Source organism: Pristiophorus japonicus, chromosome 8, assembly GCF_044704955.1.
Source record: "Pristiophorus japonicus isolate sPriJap1 chromosome 8, sPriJap1.hap1, whole genome shotgun sequence".
NCBI lineage: Eukaryota > Metazoa > Chordata > Chondrichthyes > Pristiophoridae > Pristiophorus > Pristiophorus japonicus.
In genome coordinates, this window is record NC_091984.1 from 62,645,511 (window position 1) to 62,669,201 (window position 23,691).

General features: G+C 41.9%; 1 protein-coding gene across 1 annotated transcript in view; it reads left to right on the forward strand.

Moving 5' to 3' along the window:
* coa7 (cytochrome c oxidase assembly factor 7) overlaps positions 1 to 14,057 on the forward strand; it is a 17,048-nt gene extending 2,991 nt beyond the window's left edge. Inside the window, exons 2-3 of the mRNA XM_070886857.1 lie at positions 7,343 to 7,483; positions 9,045 to 14,057. Coding sequence (XP_070742958.1) covers positions 7,343 to 7,483; positions 9,045 to 9,493 — 590 coding nt within the window. The 3' untranslated portion in view covers positions 9,494 to 14,057. The remainder of the gene's footprint in view (positions 1 to 7,342; positions 7,484 to 9,044) is intronic.
* The last annotated feature ends 9,634 nt before the right edge of the window (positions 14,058 to 23,691 follow it).

Below are 23,691 nucleotides of genomic sequence, written 5' to 3' on the forward strand. Positions count from 1 at the left end.
CCTTCTTCTCTCCTCTCCCCCCTTCTTCTCTTCTCTCTCTTCTCCTTCCTCTCCTCTTTTTGTTTTCCTCTCTCTCTCCTCTTTTTGTTTTCTCTCTCTCTCTCCTCTTTTTGTTTTCTCTCTCTCTCTCCTCTTTTTGTTTTCTCTCTCTCTCTCCTCTTTTTGTTTTCTCTCTCTCTCTCCTCTTTTTGTTTTCTCTCTCTCTCTCCTCTTTTTGTTTTCTCTCTCTCTCTCCTCTTTTTGTTTTCTCTCTCTCCTCCTCTTTTGTTTTCTCTCTCTCTCTCTCCTCTTTTTGTTTTCTCTCTCTCTCTCCTCTTTTTGTTTTCTCTCTCTCTCTCTCTCTTTTTGTTTTCTCTCTCTCTCTCTCTTTTTGTTTTCTCTCTCTCTCTCCTCTTTTTGTTTTCTCTCTCTCTCTCCTCTTTTTGTTTTCTCTCTCTCTCTCTCCTCTTTTTGTTTTCTCTCTCTCTCTCTCTTTTTGTTTTCTCTCTCTCTCTCCTCTTTTTGTTTTCTCTCTCTCTCTCCTCTTTTTGTTTTCTCTCTCTCTCTCCTCTTTTTGTTTTCTCTCTCTCTCTCCTCTTTTTGTTTTCTCTCTCTCTCTCCTCTTTTTGTTTTCTCTCTCTCTCTCTTTTTGTTTTCTCTCTCTCTCTCCTCTTTTTGTTTTCTCTCTCTCTCTCCTCTTTTTGTTTTCTCTCTCTCTCTCCTCTTTTTGTTTTCTCTCTCTCTCTCCTCTTTTTGTTTTCTCTCTCTCTCTCCTCTTTTTGTTTTCTCTCTCTCTCTCCTCTTTTTGTTTTCTCTCTCTCTCTCCTCTTTTTGTTTTCTCTCTCTCTCTCCTCTTTTTGTTTTCTCTCTCTCTCTCCTCTTTTTGTTTTCTCTCTCTCTCTCCTCTTTTTGTTTTCTCTCTCTCTCTCCTCTTTTTGTTTTCTCTCTCTCTCTCTCCTCTTTTTGTTTTCTCTCTCTCTCTCTCCTCTTTTTGTTTTCTCTCTCTCTCTCTCCTCTTTTTGTTTTCTCTCTCTCTCTCTCCTCTTTTTGTTTTCTCTCTCTCTCTCTCCTCTTTTTGTTTTCTCTCTCTCTCTCTCTCTTTTTGTTTTCTCTCTCTCTCTCCTCTTTTTGTTTTCTCTCTCTCTCTCCTCTTTTTGTTTTCTCTCTCTCTCTCCTCTTTTTGTTTTCTCTCTCTCTCTCCTCTTTTTGTTTTCTCTCTCTCTCTCCTCTTTTTGTTTTCTCTCTCTCTCTCCTCTTTTTGTTTTCTCTCTCTCTCTCCTCTTTTTGTTTTCTCTCTCTCTCTCTCTTTTTGTTTTCTCTCTCTCTCTCCTCTTTTTGTTTTCTCTCTCTCTCTCCTCTTTTTGTTTTCTCTCTCTCTCTCCTCTTTTTGTTTTCTCTCTCTCTCTCCTCTTTTTGTTTTCTCTCTCTCTCTCCTCTTTTATAATTGCAGCATAATGAGTTTATATAAGCAATTTTCATTATGAATGTGGACATTAGAAATATGTAAAAAATAAAAACAGAGTGTATGGATTTAAAATGGGGATTGGATTATGTCTGTGTGCCCTGGTCTCTTGGTGTCTAACCTTATCCCTGCTGAAGAAAACCCTTAGCCTTAACTCTAGTGCAACGCCATGAATGATAGACTGGTCTGAATACGTCATGTGCTTTTTCTGTCCACCCTGCATCTTTCCTTACTTGCACTTCACACTCAAACTTCTGTCACACTTTAAGGGCTAGTCTTTCCACTCATTCATAGTCATAGTCAATTAATTGAAATCTAGGCCAAAAAAACAGACGGTCATTTGCCAAAGGAACCAAACTATTTTGAGTGACCTTACCAGGCACTTTTAAAAAAAAATCAGTATAATGTTCATTTATTGTATAGAAAGTATACTTGGAACTTGACCTTAAATGGATACCAATTCACCTTAGCAGCAGAATAATACATTTTGTCTTAAACAGTATCATACAATTGACCATAAGCAATCATATATAGAGGAGATTTATATTAGTTGATTTCCTGTGGTGTTACACACAGGAAATCAACAAGACCAAGTGTAGTCTTCAGATGAAGCAGGGTTAGAAGGCAGGGGTTAATTTAGACAGGACATGCAGATATAATTCAGTTGCCGTTTTAAAAACCTATAGGGCTAGACTTTCCATTATTGTCCCGATCGGCCAAAAGTGGGCGATATTTCCAGCGTTAGTATTTTTATTGTTTTTTGAGATCGCCAGAATATCGCCCATTTTCAAACCCGCTAGTTTCCACTTCATAATTTGGTGTTAGCGGGAAATGGGCATTAGCGTTTTTTTTTCTGTCATAAAAGGCCGGCATCCATAGCAACGGTCTTTTCCCCATCCATAGCAACGGTATTTTGCCATGTTTCAGGGGTCATCAGCACATGCGCAGAACATAGAGAAAGAGAGAGAGGATAGAGGAGAAAGCTTGTGGAGATTCTAGTGGTGGTGACTTATATTTAGAGTTTTTTTTGGAAAACTATCTACAGTTAGTGAGTGAGAGAAGATATGTATGTGTGTGTGTGCATGTATGAAAAAAACAAAAGAATGGAGAGCATGGAGGAGGAAAGTAATGCTCGGCGATGATATGGGCGCTTTCTGAGCGTTCGTTTCGTTTATAAACTATTCTGAGCGTTTACGACAAAAAAATATGGGTGGGCGATTTAAATATTTCTTGCCGTTGCCTAGATGCCGAAAGTAACACTGGGTAATAAATGGCCATTAGTTTCCATTTTTTTGTGAAATGGGCATTATACTTCATCTCAGCGATAAAATGGATGGTAAATGGGCGGTAGTGAAGCAAAACTGATGGCCCATAGTCTATCCTTTATATTTCAGTTGTAAATTCCTGTCCACGTTTATAATGAAAATTACCTATGTGACTGTGTCACTTTGTAATTACACCCTCCTGCTGCAGCGCCTGCATTGGGTGGGGGAGGGTGGAACTACAGTGTGACTTGTTTACATAGGAAGTTTCCTTTTATAAATATGGACATAAAATAAGAACAGGCATCTTGCATTTATACAGTACCTTTCATATCCTCAGGATGTCAAAGCTCATCACAGCCAATGAAGTGCTTACGATGTATAATTACAGTTGTAATACAGTGCGACGTCCAAAATCCGAAGTTCGGATTCCGGAATGTACCGGATACCGGAAAATGTTCTGAAATCTAGACTCTCCCGCCTCGGCACGACCTTCCCCCACCACCCCCCCCCCCCCAACCTGTCTCGGCTTGACCGACCCCCAGAACACGAATGGCCTGACTGATCCCCAACCCCCTCCTGACCTCTGGATGCCTGACCGAACCCCCAACCTCCGGCAGCCCGACCGACCCCCAGAACTCCAGTGGCCGGACTGAATCGCCCCGATCTCCGGTGGCCCGACCGATGATTTCCCCCGCCCCCCCCACCAACCTTCGGCGGCCCGACTGACCTCCCCCAGCCTCGGACCAACCAACCCCCAGAACTCCAGCGGCCTGACTGACACCCCCAGCCCGACCTCCAGCGGCCTGAGCGACCTCCAGAACTCCAGCGGCCCGACTGACCCTCTCCCCCCACCCCCGATCTCCTGCGGCCCGACCGACCTCCAGCAGACACCAACCTGACCCCCCCCCCTCCCCCACCTACCTTCCTCGGCCCAGGCAAAGATGTTCCAAAATCTGGAAATACCCGGAATCCAGAACGGCCTCAGTCCCGAGGTTTCCGGATTTCGGACATCACACCTATATCGGTAACCAATTTGCACACGAGATTATAGAATGGTTACAGCACAGAAGAAGACCCCTCATGATTTTGAACACCTATCAAATTTCCTCTCTATCTTTTCTGCTCCAAGGAGAACAACCCCAGCTTCTCCAGTCTATCCACGTAACTGAAGTCCCTCATCCCTGGAATCATTCTCATAAATCTTTTCTGCATCCTCTCTAAGGCCTTAACATTCTTCCTAAAGTGTGGTGCTCAGACACACTGCTCCAGTTGAGGCTGAACCAGTGTTTTATACAGGTTCCACCCTTTTGTACTCCATGCCTCTATTCATGAAGCCTGTAAGATTTTTTAATTGCTTTCTCAACCTGCCCTGCCACCTTCAACGATTTGTGCACATATACCCTAAGGTCTCTCTCTTTTTATATTTCCTCTCATTCTTTCAACCAAACTATATTACGTCACACTTTACTGCGTTAAATTTCATCTGCCACGTGTGCTCCCATTCCACTGGTCTGTATCACTATTCTTCTTGCTGTTCACTATACTTCCAAATTTTGTCATCTGCAAATTTTGAAATTGTGCTCTGTACACCCACATCCAAGTCATTAATATATATCAAGAAAAGCAGTGGTCCTGGTACTGACCCCTGGGGAATATCTTCCTCCAGTCCAAAAAATAATTGTTTACCACTACTCTCTGTTTCCTGTCACTGAGCCAATTCTGTATCCATGCTGCCATTGTCCCTTTTATTGCATGGGCTTCAACTTTGCTGGCAAGCCTATTATGTGGCACTTTGTTGAATGCCTTTTAGAAATCCATGTACACCACATCAACCGCATCACCCTCATCAACCCTCTCTGTTACTTTATCAAAAAACTCGATTAAGTTAGCTAAACACGAATCCCACCAACAGCAATATAAATGAATAAATGATCTTTTTTTTTATGCTGTTAATTGAAGGATAGGGAAATTGATGGGATTGAAGGCCGATAAATCCCCAGGGCCTGATAGTCTACATCCCAGAGTACTTAAGGAAGTGGCCTTAGAAATAGTGGATGCATTGGTGGTCATTTTCCAACATTCTATAGACTCTGCATCAGTTCCTATGGACTGGAGGGTAGCTAATATAACCCCAGTTCTTAAAAAGAAGCAGGGAGAGAGAAAACTGAATTATAGACCGGTCAGCCTGACATCGGTGATGGGGAAATGTTGGAATCAATTATTAAAGATGTAATAGCAGCACATTTGGAAAGCAGTGACAGGATCGGTCCAAGTCAGCATGGATTTATGAAAGGGAAATCGTGCTTGACAAATCTTCTAGCTAGGGGATTTGAGTATAGGAGCAGGGAGGTCTTACTACAGTTGTACTGGGACTTGGTAAGGCCACACCTTGAATATTGTGTAGAGTTTTAGTCTCCTAATCTGAGGAAGGACATTCTTGCTATTGAAGGAGTGCAGCGAAGGTTCACCAGACTGATTCCTGGGATGACAGTACTGACATGAAGAAAGACTGGATCGACTAAGCTTGTATTCGATGGAATTTAGAAGAATGAGAGGGGATCTCATGGAAACATATAAAATTCTGATGGGATTGGACAGGTTAGATGCAGGAAGAATGTTCCCGATGTTGGGGAAGTCCAGAAGCAGGGGTCAGTCTAAGGATAAGGGGTAAGCCATTTCGGACTGAGATGAAGAGAAACTTCTTCACTGAGTTGTGGGCATGTGGAATTCTCTACCACAGAAAGTTGTTGGGGCCAATTCGTTACATATATTCAAAGGGAAGTTAGATGTGGCCCTCATGGCTAAAGGGATCATGGGGTATGGAGAGAAAGCAGGAATGGGGTACTGAAATGCATAATCAGCCATGATATTGAATGGTGGCGCAGGCTCGAAGGGCTGAATGGCCTGCTCCTGAATCTATTTTCTATGTTTCTATAAATGCTGACCAGGACACAGGGATAATTACCCTGCTCTTCAAATGGGTCCAGGCAATCTTTTATGTCCACCCGATAGGGTAATCAGGACCTCAGTTCAACATCTCATCCAAAGTGCGACACCTCTGACAGTGCAGCACTCCCTTAGTATTGCATTGAAATGTCCTCCTAGATTATGTCTCAAGTCTCCAGAGTGGAGCTTGAATCTCCAATCTTCTGACTCCGGCAAGAAGTTAACAGGAAGTGCACACACAAGATTTTGTATATGATGTTTTGCATCATATTCTAGGCATCGTACATCTTACAGATACAGTAGGGTCTTTTAAAAATGATGAAAGCCAGTCATTAACTTGGAGCTTGAAAGTTACAACAATTTAGTTACCCCTAATTTACCTTGGCTTCAAGCATATACGATTACACAGATTGCCACTGGGAATACTTCAGCGGTATCCTTTAAAGGGATAGACCATCTGATAAGCAGCTAAACATCACAGCTATATTCCAGACTATTCACAAGCAACACCAAGGGAGATCTGCTAGAATACAAAAAATATAATCGGTGAGGTTGGAGCTGGTTCACCATGATCAACTGCAATCTGCTTAAAGTTATCTACTCAGCTGTTTCTTATTTAAAAAGTAGTTTTTAACTCCGATCACATATTTTGATACTATAATGTGGTGCTTGCTGTCACATTTATTAAACTTCAGTGGTATTGAAACGATTTCATCTGGTAGGGGAAATCCCCCAGAACAAGAGGGCATAATCATAACATTTGAGCTGGGCCATTTAAGACTGAGATCACTTTTTCATACCAGTGTAGAAGAAATCTGGAACTTGCTCACCCAAAAGGCTATGGATGTTGGGTTAATTGAAATTTTCAAGACTGAGGCCAATAGATTTTTGTTGGGTACATGTATCAACGAATGTGGATCAAAGGCAGGTAAATGGAGTTGAGGTACAGATCAAACATGATCTAATTCAATGGGGGAATAGGCTCAAGGGGCTGAATGGCCTACTCCTGTTCCTATGCCCATTATATTGCAATAGTACAAGTAAATAAAGCATAATTGTGTGCAATTGTTTTCTGTGACTGACTGTTTTCTGCTCCTAAACCAGGTGTTTATATTATTGCACTGTCTCTGAATGTGATGCTATAAGGTAACTCAGGTGGCACTCGTGCCTCTGGATGTACCCAGACCCACTTCCTGAGATGGGTTTTCAAATGGCCATTGGAGACTTGAGGATTGCTGATGGAAAATGTCAATGGCTAAGTGGAGGAAGACGAGCTGTGACTAGCCACCAATTGTTACACAATTGAATCTTGAGTTTCGATATTACACCACAAAACCCAGCTGGCTGAGGAAGATAGGCACCTAACTGGAGGGCGTTCTCTCCAGACTGGAACAAAAAAAGTTAAAGTGCATATTATGAGATGAGGACCTATCTTCAAAGTTAACTGTGGTCAGCTGGCTTTCAAGATTGACTCTGTATGCCCTATAGTTTTACACTGAACAAAATAAACCATCAATAAACCATTTTTTCTTCACAAAAGTTTCAAATAAATGTGTTGATAGTTGATGGGCAGACATGGAACAGCTAGAGTATATTGTGTGACAATGATAAAAAGACAACAGCTATATAATTCTCTGATTATGATACTTTAAAAAAAATAAAATAAAATCTAACATTTGACTCTTATCAGGGTGTCAACGACTTGCTGATTATTTGGAAGGAATTAAAAAAGATTATGAGGCAGCCGCTCGGGTATTGAAACACAACTGTGAGGAAAACCATCACGGAGAAAGCTGTTATAAGCTTGGTTCTTATTATGTCGTTGGGAAAGGTACAGTATGTCTCCTCTCTGCCTTTTTGAAGCTGCTTGGTTACATTGCTTGCTTGCATCTTCATTGCTGACAGGCCTCCGGCTGCTGATGAGATTTCTAAATGTTACAAAAGAGCTGACGAGATTGTTGTCTTCAGTCATTAGAAATTGAAAGACAGTATTGTGGGGCCACCGCGAGCTGAGTTTAAAAACAAATTAAAATGTACAAGGCCAGCTGCAGTGGACAGCTGTAGCTGTAGACAGTCACTTCTTTTTGAAGACCGTCTTAGTAATGTTACCAACTGCCAATTTGTGTAAACCTAGCAATGTATACTGTACATTTGTGTGGTGGTGATGATCACACTGTACTAATGCAGTATAACTAGCATCAGTTATTAGAACATATTTTCACTGAGAGACCAAGCTGGGCACTCAATGATTCATTATTGGCTTGAGAGTCATTGTTGTCACCATGTTTATTCAATATATAATTGCAAAAAAAAATTCAAAATGTGAAACACACTTAATTCATAATTTCAAATTGCATCCTCCACCAGTAACAGACCTCTTGCCTTATGTTTTATAACTGAAAATGCTCTGATCAGACATAACCCCACAGATAAAAGCACAAAGTCTATATGGTAATTGTATTGCTACATGCTTTTCACAATCCAACTGGACATGGTACAAAAAATTCACAAGTGATCCATTACATTTTACTGAAATCCTAGTAGGATTTGAGTACAGGGGCAGGGAGGTGTTGCTACAGTTGTACAGGGCCTTGGTGAGGCCACACCTGGAGTATTGTGTACAGTTTTGGTCTCCTAACCTGAGGAAGGACATTCTTGCTATTGAGGGAGTGGAGCGAAGGTTCACCAGACTGATTCCTGGGATGGTGGGACTGACCTATCAAGAAAGACTGGATCAACTGGGCTTGTATTCACTGGAGTTCAGAAGAATGAGAGGGGACCTCATAGAAACGTTTAAAATTCTGATGGGTTTAGACAGGTTAGATGCAGGAAGAATGTTCCCAATGTTGGGGAAGTCCAGAACCAGGGGTCACAGTCTAAAGATAAGGAGTAAGCCATTTAGGACCGAGATGAGGAGAAACTTCTTCACCCAGAGAGTGGTGAACCTGTGGAATTCTCTACCACAGAAAGTTGTTGAGGCCAATTCACTAAATATATTCAAAAAGGAGTTAGATGTAGTCCTTACTACTAGGGGGATCAAGGGGTATGGCAAGAAAGCAGGAATGGGGTACTGAAGTTGCATGTTCAGCCATGAACTCTTGAATGGCGGTGCAGGCTAGAAGGGCCGAATGGCCACCTACTGCACCTATTTTCTATGTTTCTATGACAATACTTAATCTGATTTAAAACCACCAGATCACTACATTATTGTGTGTTGGTTAATAAACTTAAAATCTAATTAATAAACAGTGTGATTTTGGTACCTACATTAGTACAGCTAGTTCCCTACTAATGTGTTTTCTGACAGTAAATTAACACATCAATGTGCTTGTGTAGTAATGGTGATTTTGCTTCATAACAAATCTGAATATTTGACAATATTTTTAACTCAGGTGGATTGCAAAAAAATCTGAAGACTGCCTATGAATGCTTTGTTAAATCATGTGAAAAAGATGGTAAGAAGTCAGTCGATGCCTGCCATAATGCTGGATTGTTGGCACATGATGGACAAGTATTTGATAATAAACCGGACTCTGTGAAAGCCAGAGATTACTACACCAAGGCCTGCAGTGGGAATTTTGCAGCCAGCTGTTTTAATCTAAGTACTCTCTACATCCAGGGAGCACCAGGAGTGACCAAGGATATGGCCCAGGCCTTAAAATATTCTCTTAAAGCATGTGATCAAGGGCACATCTGGGCATGTGCAAACACTAGTCGAATGTACAAATTAGGAGAGGGTGCATCTAAAGACCATGAAAAGGCTGAACTTTTCAAAAACAGAGCACGAGATTTGCATCGGGAACAAAAGGAATTTTCACAGCAGTTAAAATTTGGACAGTAAAATCAAATTCTTGGCTTAAAATTGGTTTTCCTATTGGTAGAGTTTTGCTAAATTTTTTTTTCCATTGTGTGAATGTTGGGCGAAGACAGAATTGGGCTCAACTTTGATATTTTCTGTGATCATGCACCCTGCTAAAACTTGCTGCTGTGAATCACACATGAATGGTGGCCATGTGGAAGAGAAAGCAGGAGGCGATTGGTGCCTGTGAAATGGCCTGCCAGCAGGGAACTGATGTCTTCAGGAGAAGGGAGAGGAAAATACTGATGAGAATCAAGAAAGCATTTCATTCAATAAGCTAAAGCTTTAGAATTATTTAAAATGTGCTCTGTGCTCCTTCTCTGTTAATCAAAGGTAGGCATTTAGAAAGGCCCTATTGGTCTGGTGGTTGTTTCAAACCTATGATTGTTTTATCTCTTCAAATTGTACCCTGAAAATTAAGTGGATAGAGTGGTGGTATTTCCCACTGATGACACAAGTAACAAGTATTGTACCTGTTTTATATGTGATTAAAATAGCGGGGGCGGGTGTATGAGTAAGGGCAACTGATCTGTTTAAATTTGTTTCAAGGTTGTGTGTGTGTGTGTGTGTGTGTGTGTGTGTGTGTGTGTGGATTTGACAGCTTGACAAGACTGATTTCAATATACCATATTAAGTGTTAACCTTGATTCAGTGGTGGCTTATCCCTTCCATGGTAATTTATCATGGACTACCCCACCTATTTAATCACCTAAAGGAAAAATTTGCACCAATAGTTCCAGGATCAAGTTTGAGGAAGTGAGGTTGAGCATGTCAGTAATAGAGCAGAATATTCAGGAAAAAGTGACCATAACATAATTAGGTTCAATATAAAAAATGAAAAGGAGAGGGAGCAGTTAAAGACAAAAGATATTTAACTGGAATAAAGCCATTCTCAAAAATGAAAAGAACAAACCCAGTAAGTTGAAGATAAGGCAGTGAATAAATAGAAAATGTTTATCGTGCAATCTAAACATATTTCCACAAGAAAAGAAACAAATGCAGAAAAAGCTGGAGTTTCTTGGATAAGTAGTGAAATTGAAGTTAAAATAATACTAGAAGAGGCTAATGACACAAGAAAATCAAGCAGGGAACTAAAATGAGGAGAATCAAGAAAGCATTTCATTCAATAACTAAAACTTTAGAATTATTTAAAATGTGCTCTGTGCTCTTTCTCTGTTAATCAAAGGTAGGCATTTAGAAAGGCCCAATTGGTCTGGTGGTTGTTTCAAACCTATGATTGTTTTATCTCTTCAAATTGTACCCCGAAAATTAAGTGGATAGAGCGGTGGTATTTCCCACTGATGATGCAAGTAACAAGTATTGTACCTGCTTTATATGTGATTACTCCCCCCCACCCCACTATTTTAAAGTTATAAAGCAAGACTGACGTGTAAAGAGAAATTGTGAAGGATTTTAGAAACATGCAAGTAAAAGAATTATCAAACAAGGGGTAAGACCGATTAAAGATGAAAAAATAATGGAAGATGAAAGAATGGCAGAGGTACTAAATGAGTAGTTTATCTCTGTTTTTGCAGAAGACTTTGGTAGGAATATCAGAATACAAGAGGAAGAGCAATTAGAAAGGCTAAAAAGAAGTAATACTGAAACAAATGGTGAAATTCCAAAAGTGGAAAAAATACTGGGCTCAGATGGCATATGTCCTAAAATGCTGAGGGAAGTCAGAGAGGAAATAACTAAAGCCTGACCACAATCTTTCAAACATTTTTTGGATATGGAAGTTATCACTGAGGACTAGAGAGCTGCAAATGTAACATCCCTGTTGAGAAAGGAATGAACCAGGTAACTATAGATATTCCAGTGGCCACCATACAGAATCAAATTAATACTAACTTAAAGACATGAGTTAATTAAGGACAGTCAGCACAAATTTGTAAAAGGCAAGTTTTACCTGATAAATTTAAGGAGAATCCTTTGAAGAAGTAATGGTATGTGTTTATGGAGTTTCAAAAGGCATTTGATAAGTGCCGCATGGGAGGCTTGTTGGTAAAATGAAGACACGATATGAAAGGGAATGTGGCAATGTGGATTGGAAGTTGATTAAAGAACAGAAAACAGGAGTAGTTACTGACTGTTTTCTGGGCTGGAGGGGTGTAACTGGCGTCCCCTAGGGGTCAGTGTTAAGACAATTGCTTTTTAACATGGCTGGTATGGGGCTCAATATCAAAATTTGCAGGTGGCACAAGATAAGGGAGCAGGTTACTGTGAGGATGGCTGTAAATGACTTCAGGAGGATATAGAAATTTACAGTGCAGAAGGAAGCCATTTCAGCCCATCGTGTCCACGCCGGCCGACAAAGAGCTGCATGGCCCTCGGTCAGCAGCCCTGAAGGTTACATATAAACCAATGAACAATGGCGGAAAGGTAAAGAGCACCCAGCCCAACAAGTCCGCCCCACACAACTGTGACATCTCTTACACTGAAACATTCTACTCTCCACCCCAACCGGAGCCATGTGATCTCCTGGGAGAGGCAAAAACCAGATAAAATCCCAAGCCAATTGGGGAAAAAAATCTGGGAAAATTCCTCTCCGACTCATCCAGGCGATCAAAGCTAGTCCAGATCACCCTGGCCGTATTCGATTCCCTGCAGTACTTACCATCGTATTTGCACCAGCCAACAAGAGCTATATATAGTAGATTAAGCAGATAGATGCCGGATGAGATTTAATGGAGAAAAATGTAAGGTGATAAATTTTGGGAAGAAGTGTAAGGAGGGGATATACACTCTAAATGATAACGTAGAACAGATGTGGGGGTTCAGATACAAAATAATTTAAAAGGAGGACAAGTTGATTAAGCTTTTTTTTAAAAAAGTATATGGAAGCCTAAGCTTTATCAATTGGGCATGGAGTACAAAAGCAATGGGGTAATGCTTACACAAATCATCAGTTAGAATATTGTGTGCTTTTATGGGCACCCTACGTAATAAAGATGTCGATGCCATGGAGAGGGTGCAGAAGAGATTCACAATGATGATGATTTATGAGGAGAAACTAGACAAACGGTGTCATATTTGATCCCAAGATGAGCTTCTGACTACATAGCCGCGCCATCATTAAGACCGCCTATTTCCATCTCCGGAACTTTGCTCAACTGTGTCCCTACCTCGGCTCATTTGCTGCTGAAACCTTCATCCATGCCTTTGTTACCTCGCGACCTGATGATTTCAATGCACTTCTAGCCGGCCTCCCATGTTCTACCTTTTGTAAACTTGAGGTCATCTAAAACTCTGCTGCCCGTGTCCTATCTCGCAGTAAGTCCCGTTCACCCATCACCGCTGAGCTCACTGACCTACATTGGCTACCGGTTAAGTAACACCTTGATTTTAAAATTCTAATCCTTGTTTTTAAATCCCACTATAGCCTCACCCCTGCTTGTCTCTGTAACCTCCTCCAGCTCCACAACCCTCAGCGATATCTGTGCTCCTTTAATTCTGGCCTCTTGAGCATCCCCGATTTTAATCGCTCCATCATTGTTGGCCGAGTCTCTAGCTGCCAAGGCCCTAAGCTCTGGAATTCCCTCCCTAAAACCTCTCCGCCTCTCTATTTCTTTCCTCTTTTAAGACATTCCTTAAAACCTAGCTCATCTGGTGTCAAATTTTGTTTTATAACGCTCCTGTGAAGTGCCTTGGGATGTTTTAATACCTTAAAGGCGCTATATAAATACAAGTTTTCATTAGAACAGAGAAGGTTAAGAAAAATTAGGAAGAGTTTTGAAAACATAAACAACGAAAAACTACTTCCACTGGCCGGTCAATTGGTAACTACAGGACATAAATTTAAGATATCACCAAAAGGACAAAGGGAGAGGTTAGGAGAATGTATTTTTTTTTTCACTCAGTGGTTAGGACATGGAATGGTTTGAATAGCAGATGTTATGTGCTCCAATTTCTAATGTGTGCCAGAGGTTCCCTTTGAGATCTCAAAGTTTAAAAAATGACTCCTATTAGAATAACCTCGGATGTGGACATCTCAGGATATGCTAACCTGAAATCTCAGGATATGCTAACCTAATTTACTTTTTGGGCAAACAAGCTAGAACTTTGAATTTCGCAAGGAATGTATAATGGGCAATATTGGATCAGCTGCCCGTTATACACACCGCCTGATTCTCCCTCCTATCAACTTCAATGGAAAGGAAAATTGGGCAGCTCATTTTACACCCGCCCATTGGTTCTAATAAATAGGGTTTTTTTTAAAGCACTTTCCTCCTCCTGGCTGCTTATATTGTTGCAGAGCTTAAAAATACAACTTCATTCGGTAGCAAACAAAGTACAGGTACTGTATGTAATTACAAGAGTCCCAAAATTGGAATGGAGGGCAACAGAGTGTCCAATGTGGAATTGCGCACACTGTTTACTGTTACTTTTGCTAATCTTGGTTGTGTCAACAATGAGCTGTAATGCAGGCCAGGCAGAGAAATGGAATTAAAACCGCAAGTGCTGGAAATACTCAGCAGGCCAGGCAGCATCTGTAGAGAGAGAAACAGAGTTAACGTTTCAAGTCGATGATCTTTCATCAGAACTCCGTTCCCCTCCATTCCTATTTTAGGATTCTTTGTAGTTACATAGACTACTGATGAAAGGTCATCAACGTTAACACTGTTTCTCCACAGATGCTGACTAACCTGCTGAATATTTCCAGCATTTTTGGTTTTTATTTCAGATTTTCATCATACAAAAGCAAAATACTGTGGATCAGAGGGAAATAAAATTGAAGGGGAATGTTCTTGAACTACCTGCTTCTTAGTTACTGGCTTTAACCGGAAATACAAAAGCCTGGGAGTGGTTAACCTGATCATCTTTCCCAGCTGGAGAATGGTGGATGGCCTAGAGGGTGGAGCAGGGTGTCAAATGGGTAAAGATTGGACACTTAATAGACTACAGCAATAAAACCAAAAACGTCTTGGAAACACTCATTTGTAGGTGTGCAAGCATCATCTCCACTTCCTGTACAAGATCTGAAGGTGGCAGCTTTCAGAATGAGACCCCAATACACCTTTGCTTTTTTTCATACTTTTACCAGTTTGAACACAAATGAAATCTGATGTGATCCCTGCATATTAGAGTTAGAATAGAATTTTCAATGTTACAGCATCTATGGAAATGTAAGCTGCAAACTAAGAGCAGCAGAAAACATGTTGGGAAATGCTGATGCAGAGACATAAAAGGACAAAAAATACCCAAATAATGAAAGGTAAAGAGGTCCACATAAACGAAGAGGAAAAGAACATAATAAGCTCCAATTACTGCAGATCTGAACTTAAAACAGAAATTGCTAGCAAAACATAATGTCCTAGTTTTTGTGGTCACTGCGTTCACTGTTCATTACGCTTACACTTGCCCACAGACTTTCTGTGGGCTTTTGCACTGGAATTTGCAGTGATTAGAGATCCAAAACAGCATGGCACCCTCTACACGGGATCTGGAACCTGTGTGAACAGGTCAAGCAACAGCGTCTCTCCTTAACCAATCAGATGAAAGAATCCTTACTGAGACACGCTGGCGTGAATTTTTATAGTTTGACCGGTTGGGAGCCAGGGGAGGGTGCTCAGATGCGGTCGGGAAACCCGCGAGATCAGGTTTCCCGCAGGCCCTGCCTGGCTGGCTGCGGGGGGGAGCGGGGTAGGTCATTGGCACTAGAACACAGAGAGGAGGGAGGGATTGGCAGTAAAAGTTAACGGCGTTAAAAAAATTACTTACACTTGAATGGACAAGCCCTAATTTTTTCTGGTAAGTTTAGTGGGTATCTATCACAAGTACAGCAACTTCACGTCGTTCCATGTATTTCAGTGCCGAGTCTCTTGGTGAGATAACAGTGCGACGCAACTTCTGGAGGAGCAGGGTAACTTGGGCAGCATCTTCCTGATTTCCGTATTTAACCACATGTGCAGACACCAGAAGTTGCTGTCCGATTTACACTTTAATAACGGTGAGCACTTAAAGCTTCACCATTATTTTGAACAAAATCCGGGCCAATGGGCCTGCTGGTCTTGAGGTCGACATCAGAACCTCAGATTCCATGACAGAGCTGTGTTCTGACAAAGGGTCTCTCTCTAGCTCGCACCTCCCCCAACATCAATCTACTGCCCCTTCCCTTGGACACCAATAGATTCACAAGAACCCCCTGATGTAAAGAAAATGGAGATTAGAGGAATGGTCTGAAGTTACTAAAGTCAATGTTCAAACGTAGAGGGCTGTAGATTGCCCAGCAGAAATATACTGTTTTATAATATAGCTCTGATAAAGAGTACAATCTGAGATATCACAACCTATCTGTACTCTTTACTTACCTGCCAATAATTTTCTGTTTTAATGCACTTCCAGTAACTGCATATAGCTGTTCCATCTCCGTAAATGTTTAAATCTATACAGCCATTAAAAGGTTTTCACTACTGTAGCCTTATCAAACCTATTTATCATGGAATGTCTCGTGTGTAACCTAGCGAATTCTCTGTGCCAAAGTGAGGCTGGAGTTTTGCATAATTCAGTTCTGATCCAACCTACTGAACAGAAAGAGAGTGGAGTGGTACTAGCCCTACCTTAACGCAGTATGATTGGTTTCTCAGCCTGTAATTGCTTTGGGTACGCAGAAAGCCCATTTTGAAGAGTTCCTTTCTTAGAAGGTGTCCACTTTTCCTACAGTTGAGTTTCGGTTTTCGTTGATAAACCTGACTGGTTTTCAGATAGCTTCTTGGTCTATTGATGCTCTCATATAAAGAAGAAAGCAGAGCAAGTTTAGCATGGTTCTGCTGCAATTTATTCTACCATGTTTTGCACTAAAACAAGGATTTAAAAGTGAATACTTCTTGTGATATTTTCACAGAGCACAGCACACACAGCTCCTAACATGACAGGTAGCTCTGTTGGAAGCTTCTGGAACAGCCTGGTTCTGTTTATTATTAACTCTGCAGTTGCAGTACACAATATGTCCACATCCACAGTGTGGCGCTACAAACATTACAAGCTTACAGACATTACACTTCTCCCTCCTTAATGAAGAAGTTATTATAACAAACATCATACATAACTTTCATTTTTATACATAACACAGAATAGAGACTTATTTTTTTTCCATATTTACAAATTTAACTTTACCACTTGTTTTCTGTTTCGAAGAGGATACCTTCGCTCTCGAACAGAACCTTCCAAACATGATCTCGAATCTAAACTCATTCGAGGCTCATCCTGAGGAACATTTTCCTCCATGGAATTTCCTTGATTTTCCTTTGAACTCACTTTAACTTCAGGCTCTTTGTTTTCCTGACTCGGACTCAGACTTTCATTCTGATTCTCTCCTGGATTTGTTTCCAGTACATTGGATTTCGGATTTGCTACTGGTATATCAAACATAGAAACATAGAAAATAGGTGCAGGAGTAGGCCATCCGGCCCTTCGAGCCTGCACCACCATTCAATAAGATCATGGCTGATCATTCCTTCAGTACCCTGTTCCTGCTTTCTCTCCATACCCCTTGATCCCTTTAGCCGCAAGGGCCATATCTAACTCCCTCTTGAATATATCCAATGAATATATCCAAAACTATCTGATGAGTCAGAAATAATTGAATCATTCCCACCTTCAACTCCTTCCATGTCTGTAGATAAAATATGATAAATATGAACAAACCTAACCTGTCCATTATCAAACATCTTTACCAGATATGTGTGAGGACCACATATCTTTACCACTCTTCCTGGTAACCACTTTATCCATTTATGGTGATGGTTCTTCACTTTCACCTTCTGGTTTAATTTCACACTTCTCTCTTTTACTCTACCTCTATCATGGTTCTCTTTCTGTCTTCATTGTGTCTCTTCTACGGACTGTGTCAAATTTGGTTTTAACAACGAGAATCTGGTTCGTGGCTGTTGTTTGAGAAACAACTCTGCTGTTGTTCTACCAGTAGTTATATGAGGAGTATTTCGACATGTAATCAAAAAATTAGCCAATTTGTGATCCAGTGACAACTGTCGTTTCCTTGGATTTGGATCTAACATTTGTTTTATGAGGGCACGTTTTACAATTTGTACAGTGCACTCTGCTGCACCATTCGAAGCTTGGTATGTTTCACACCATTTTTGCTCGTGCATTGTGCAAATTCTTCTGAACGAAATTGTGGTCCATTATCCAAAATTATTTCTTCAGGGAGGCCAAATGAAGAAAATAATCTTCGTAAAATGTCTAATGTTTTACTTGTTATTTTCCACATTGGGAACACCTCAACCCACTTCGAATGGCTATCAGTCACAATGAACAATTGTCCTTCTAACTCAGCAAAATCAATATGTAGCCTTTGCCACACTCTGGGAGGCCATTTCCATGGCTGTAATGGTACTGATGGTGGTTGCTTGCTTGCTGATTGACATGTCGTACACTGACTCACAATGTACTTTATATCTTTATCAAGACCTGGCCACCATAAATAACTGCGTGCAAAACTCTTGTTCAAGCACATTCCCGGGTGCTGGTCATGGAGGTCTCCTAATAATTTGGACCTGAATTTATTTGGTATAATCACTCTTGAACCCCACATGATACAATCTTTATCAACTGATAATTCATTCCTACGAATGAAGAATGGATGTGTATCATTGTCTGTTACCAGGTTTGGTCATCCATTTGCAATATAATCACACACCTTTGACATCACTGGGTCATGTTTGGTTGCTCTACCAATCTCTTCAGCTGTGACTGGCAGTTCATCAATGTATGAAAAATAAAACACTTGTTCCCTATTGGGTGTAACTTGTGATGGGGAAGGCAATCTAGACATTACATCAGCATTACTGTGATCAGCTGATTGTCTATATTCAATATCATATGTATATGATGACAAAACCAAAGCCCATCGCTGCATTCGGGCTGCAGCTAATGTTGGAATGGAGGACTTTGGATGGAGGATTGCTGTTAGGGGCTTATGGTCCGTAACGATGGCAAATTTACAACCATACACGTAGTGGGTAAAATGATGGAATCAATTATTAAGGATGTCATAGCAGTGCATCTGGAAAATGGTGACATGATAGGTCCAAGTCAGCATGGATTTGTGAAAGGGAAATCATGCTTGACAAATCTTCTGGAATTTTTTGAGGATGTTTCCAGTAAAGTGGACAAAGGAGAACCAGTTGATGTGGTATATTTGGACTTTCAGAAGGCTTTCGACAAGGTCCCACACAAGAGATTAATGTGCAAAGTTAAAGCACATGGGATTGGGGGTAGTGTGCTGACGTGGATTGAGAACTGGTTGTCAGACAGGAAGCAAAGAGTAGGAGTAAACGGGTACTTTTCAGAATGGCAGGCAGTGACTAGTGGAGTGCCGCAAGGTTCTGTGCTGGGGCCCCAGCTGTTTACATTGTACATTAATGATTTAGACGAGGGGATTAAATGCAGTATCTCCAAATTTGCGGATGATACTAAGTTGGGTGGCAGTGTGAGCTGCGAGGAGGATGCTATTAGGCTGCAGAGTGACTTGGATAGGTTAGGTGAGTGGGCAAATGCATGGCAGATGAAGTATAATGTGGATAAATGTGAGGTTATCCACTTTGGTGGTAAAAACAGAGAGACAGACTATTATCTGAATGGTGACAGATTAGGAAAAGGGAAGGTGCAACGAGACCTGGGTGTCATGGTACATCAGTCATTGAAGGTTGGCATGCAGGTACAGCAGGCGGTTAAGAAAGCAAATGGCATGTTGGCCTTCATAGCGAGGGGATTTGAATACAGGGGCAGGGAGGTGTTGCTACAGTTGTACAGGGCCTTGGTGAGGCCACACCTGGAGTATTGTGTACAGTTTTGGTCTCCTAACTTGAGGAAGGACATTCTTGCTATTGAGGGAGTGCAGCGAAGGTTCACCAGACTGATTCCCGGGATGGCGGGACTGACCTATCAAGAAAGATTGGATCAATTGGGCTTGTATTCACTGGAGTTCAGAAGAATGAGAGGGGACCTCATAGAAACGTTTAAAATTCTGACGGGTTTAGACAGGTTAGATGCAGAAAGAATGTTCCCAATGTTGGGGAAGTCCAGAACCAGGGGTCACAGTCTGAGGATAAGGGGTAAGCCATTTAGGACCGAGATGAGGAGAAACTTCTTCACCCAGAGAGTGGTGAACCTGTGGAATTCTCTACCACAGAAAGTAGTTGAGGCCAATTCACTAAATATATTCAAAAGGGAGTTAGATGAAGTCCTTACTACTCGGGGGATCAAGGGTTATGGCGAGAAAGCAGGAAGGGGGTACTGAAGTTTCATGTTCAGCCATGAACTCATTGAATGGCGGTGCAGGCTAGAAGGGCTGAATGGCCTGCTCCTGCACCTATTTTCTATGTTTCTATGTTTCTATTTGTGAAACTTCTTGACCCCAAAAGTTAATGCCAAAGCTTCCCTTTCAATTTGCGCATAATTACTCTCACTGGCACTGAGAGTGCGTGAAGCAAAAGCAATTGGTCTCTCCTCCCCACTACATGATACATGAGAGATCACTGCCCCAACTCCATATGGAGAGGCATCACATGCTAGCTTAATCTCCTTAGATATGTCATAGTGAACTATCATGGTGCTCTCTACCAATTTGCTTTTACACTCCTTGAATGCTGTATCGCATTCTTTTGACCACTTCCAATGGACCTGTTTTTTCAAAAGTTCATTCAGTGGATGTAATACTGTAGCCAAATTTGGTAGGAGCTTCCCATAATAGTTCAAAAGACCCAAGAATAATCGAAGTTCAGTGACATTCCTGGGAGTGGGTGCATTTCTGATTGCATCCAGTTTTTCCTTGGTCGATGTAAACCATCTTTGTCTACTCTGTACCCTAAGTACTCCACGAGTTTTGAAATAACTCACACTTACGAGCAGACACTCGTACTCTGTACTTCTCTAGCCGTTTGAGGACTTCATTCAAAATGTCATTATGAATTTGCCTATTTGGTGCTAAAATTAGTATGTCATCCAAATAACATACTACCCCTTCAATACCTTGCAAAATCTGGTTCATCACCCCTTGGAAAATGGCAGGGGCGGAAGATACTCCAAACGGTAGCCTATTAAATTGATATAAGCCTAGATGAGTATTTATAGTCAAACATGACTTGGATTCCTCATCTAGTTCAAGCTCTAAGTAGGCATTCGTAAGATCCAGTTTTGAGCTTTCTCCAAAGACAGAAACTTTCAAAGTGTCTCTGTCGGCTGGCTGAATCCTTCACCAACAAAACTTAAGATTTAAATCATCCGAAAAATCCCATCTCATCGCCAAATGTGATATTTTCACAGAGCACAGCACACACAGCTCCTAACATGGCAGGCAGCTCTCTCGGAAACCTCCAGAACAGCCTGGTTCTGTTTATTTTAACTCTGCAGTTGCAGTACACAATACGTCCACATCCACAGTGTGGAGCTACAAACATGACAGACTTACAGACATTACACTTCTTTGGATAAAATACTTGTAAAAATATACCTTATTTTTCCCTCCATTATTCTCCTCTGTTTATATTTCATAGAAAATTACAGCACGGAAGGAGGCCATTTTGGCCCATCGTGTCTGCGCCGGCTGACCAAGAGCTATCAAACCTAATCTCACTTTCCAGCTCTTGGTCCGTAGCCTTGTAGATTACTGTTATGTTCAGAATAACTCCACAAGACTGCATACTATATGCTCAAACTGTTGTGACCTTGGTCTCTTTAATATAACTCCAGAGTGAGGAAGCAGCATGGTAGACTGCCTTTTATATCTGTTTGTCCGGGGTGACCCTTGGATCTCCAACAGGTGTGCCCCCTGGTGGCAAGTCTTATACACTAGTAAAGTTTAAGTACACAACATCACTCCCCCCCCCCCCCAAAGTCTTAGATACAAGTTATTTACAAGTTGAGGCGATCCGGGGCTCTACGTTCCCGGATTGATCGCCTGAGTTGAAGTCCTGGTATGGGTGAGTTGGTCGGATCATTGCTGCATTACAGCGCGGCTGGTCTGATCGGACTGTCGGGCATGGTGGGTTCATCCTCGTGGTTGACAGTGAGGTCGGTTGCTGGTTGGGTGTGTGTTGGTGGATCAATGATGGTAATGTCCGCTTCAAACTGTTCTTGGTTGTCAATGAATCGCAGTTTGGTCTGATCCAAATGCTTTCTACACTTTTGTACTTTCAAAAGATTGACAACAAACACTCTATTCCCCTCCTTGGCTAAAACAGTGCCAGTAACCCATTTGGGACCATGACTGTAATTAAGAACAAACACAGGGTCATTAACCTCAATGTCACGTGATACGGTAACGCGATCGTGGTACACGTTGTGCCGGTGATGCCGGGTTTCTACATGATCATTGAGATCCAGGTGGACTAAGGAGAGCCAGCTTTTGAGTGCTCTCTTCATTAACAATTCTGCAGGGGGAACACAAGTAACCGAGTGGGGTCACGTCCGGTAGCTGAGCAGAACCCGAGATAATTGGATCTGCAGGGAACCGTCTGTCACGCATTTCAAGCTCTGCTTGATAGTTGGACTGCCCGTTCCGCTTGACCATTGGATGCAGGCTTAAACGTGGCAGACCTGACATGCTTGATGCCATTGTGGGTCATGAACTCGTTGAATTCCGAGCTGGTGAAACATAGCCCATTGTCACTAACAAGGACGTTGGGCAAACCATGGGTGGTGAACATGGCCCGGAGGCTTTCAATGGTGGCAGTGGACATATATGATGACATTATTATACATTCAATCCATTTAGAGTAAGCGTCCACTGCTACTAGGAACATCTTTCCTAGAAAAGGGCCAGCAAAATCTGTGTGGACCCTGGACCACAGTTTGGAGGGCCATGACCACAGACTCAGTGGGGCCTCCCTTGGTGCATTGCTTAACTGTGAGCAAGTGTTACATTGGTGTATGCATGACTCCAATTCCAAGTCAATGCTAGGCCACCAAACGTGCGACCTGGTGATAGCCTCCATCATGACTATCCCTAGGTGGGTATTGTGTAGGTCGCGTATAAACATTTCCCTGCCGTTTTTTGGCAAAACCACGTGATTCCCCCATAGGAGACAATCCAAATGGATGGACATTTCATCCTTGTGTTGGTAAAACGGCTTAATTTCGGCTTGCATTTCCCCGGGAACAGCCGGCCAGCTCCCATTAAGGATGCAGCTTTTTACTAGTAATGGTAGCTGGTCTGTGGCGGATTACATAGTCACACGCAGATAATGTTAGTGCCCATCTTTGGATGCGGGACGAAGCATTGGTGTTAATACCTTTGCTTTCTGAGAACAGCAAAATGAGCGGTTTGTGGTCGTTTTCGAGCTCGAACCGGCGTCTAAATAGGTATTGGTGCATTTTCCTAACCCCGTATATGCATGTTAATGCTTCTTTCTCAGCCATACTGTAGGCTCTTTCAGCCTTACATAAATTTCTGCACGCATATGCAACCGTTTGCAGTTTGCCTGACACATTGGCTTGCTGTAATACATGCGAAGATGCATCACAAGCTAGTACTAAATGTTTACACGATCATACAATACAAGTAACTTGTTAGAACATAGCAGGTTTCTGGCCTTATTACAGGCTGTCTCTTGTGATTTACCCCAAACCCAGTTGTCGCCCTTGCATAGCAATAAATGCGAAGTTTCCAGCAAAGTGCTTAACCCCGATAGAAAGTTACGAAAATAGTTGAGGAGTCCCAGGAGCGAACACAGCTCCGTCACATTCTGAGTTCTGGGTGCATTCTTGATGACCTCCATCTTGGAGTCCGTGGGTCTGATGCCATCCGCCGCAATTTTTCTCCTCAAAAATTCGACCTCTGGTGCCAGGAAAACACACTTGGAGCATTTCAGCCTGAGTCCTGCTCTGTCTAGTCGCTTTAGAACCTCTTCCAGGTTGTGCAAGTGTTTGATGGTGTTGCGACCAGTGATCAGGATGTCGTCTTGAAACACCACAGTGCGCGGAACCGATTTCAGCAGACTTTCCATCTTCCTCTGGAAGATGGCCGCAGCCGAACGAATCCCAAAAGGGCATCTGTGGTTTATGGACAGTCCTCTGTGCATGTTGATGCATGTCAATTTTTTCGAAGGTTCAGCCAGCTCCTGTATCATGTAAGCAGAGGTTAGATCCAGCTTGGTGAACGACTTTCCCCCCTGCTAGAGTTGCGAACAGGTCATCCGCTTTGGGTAGTGGGTACTGGT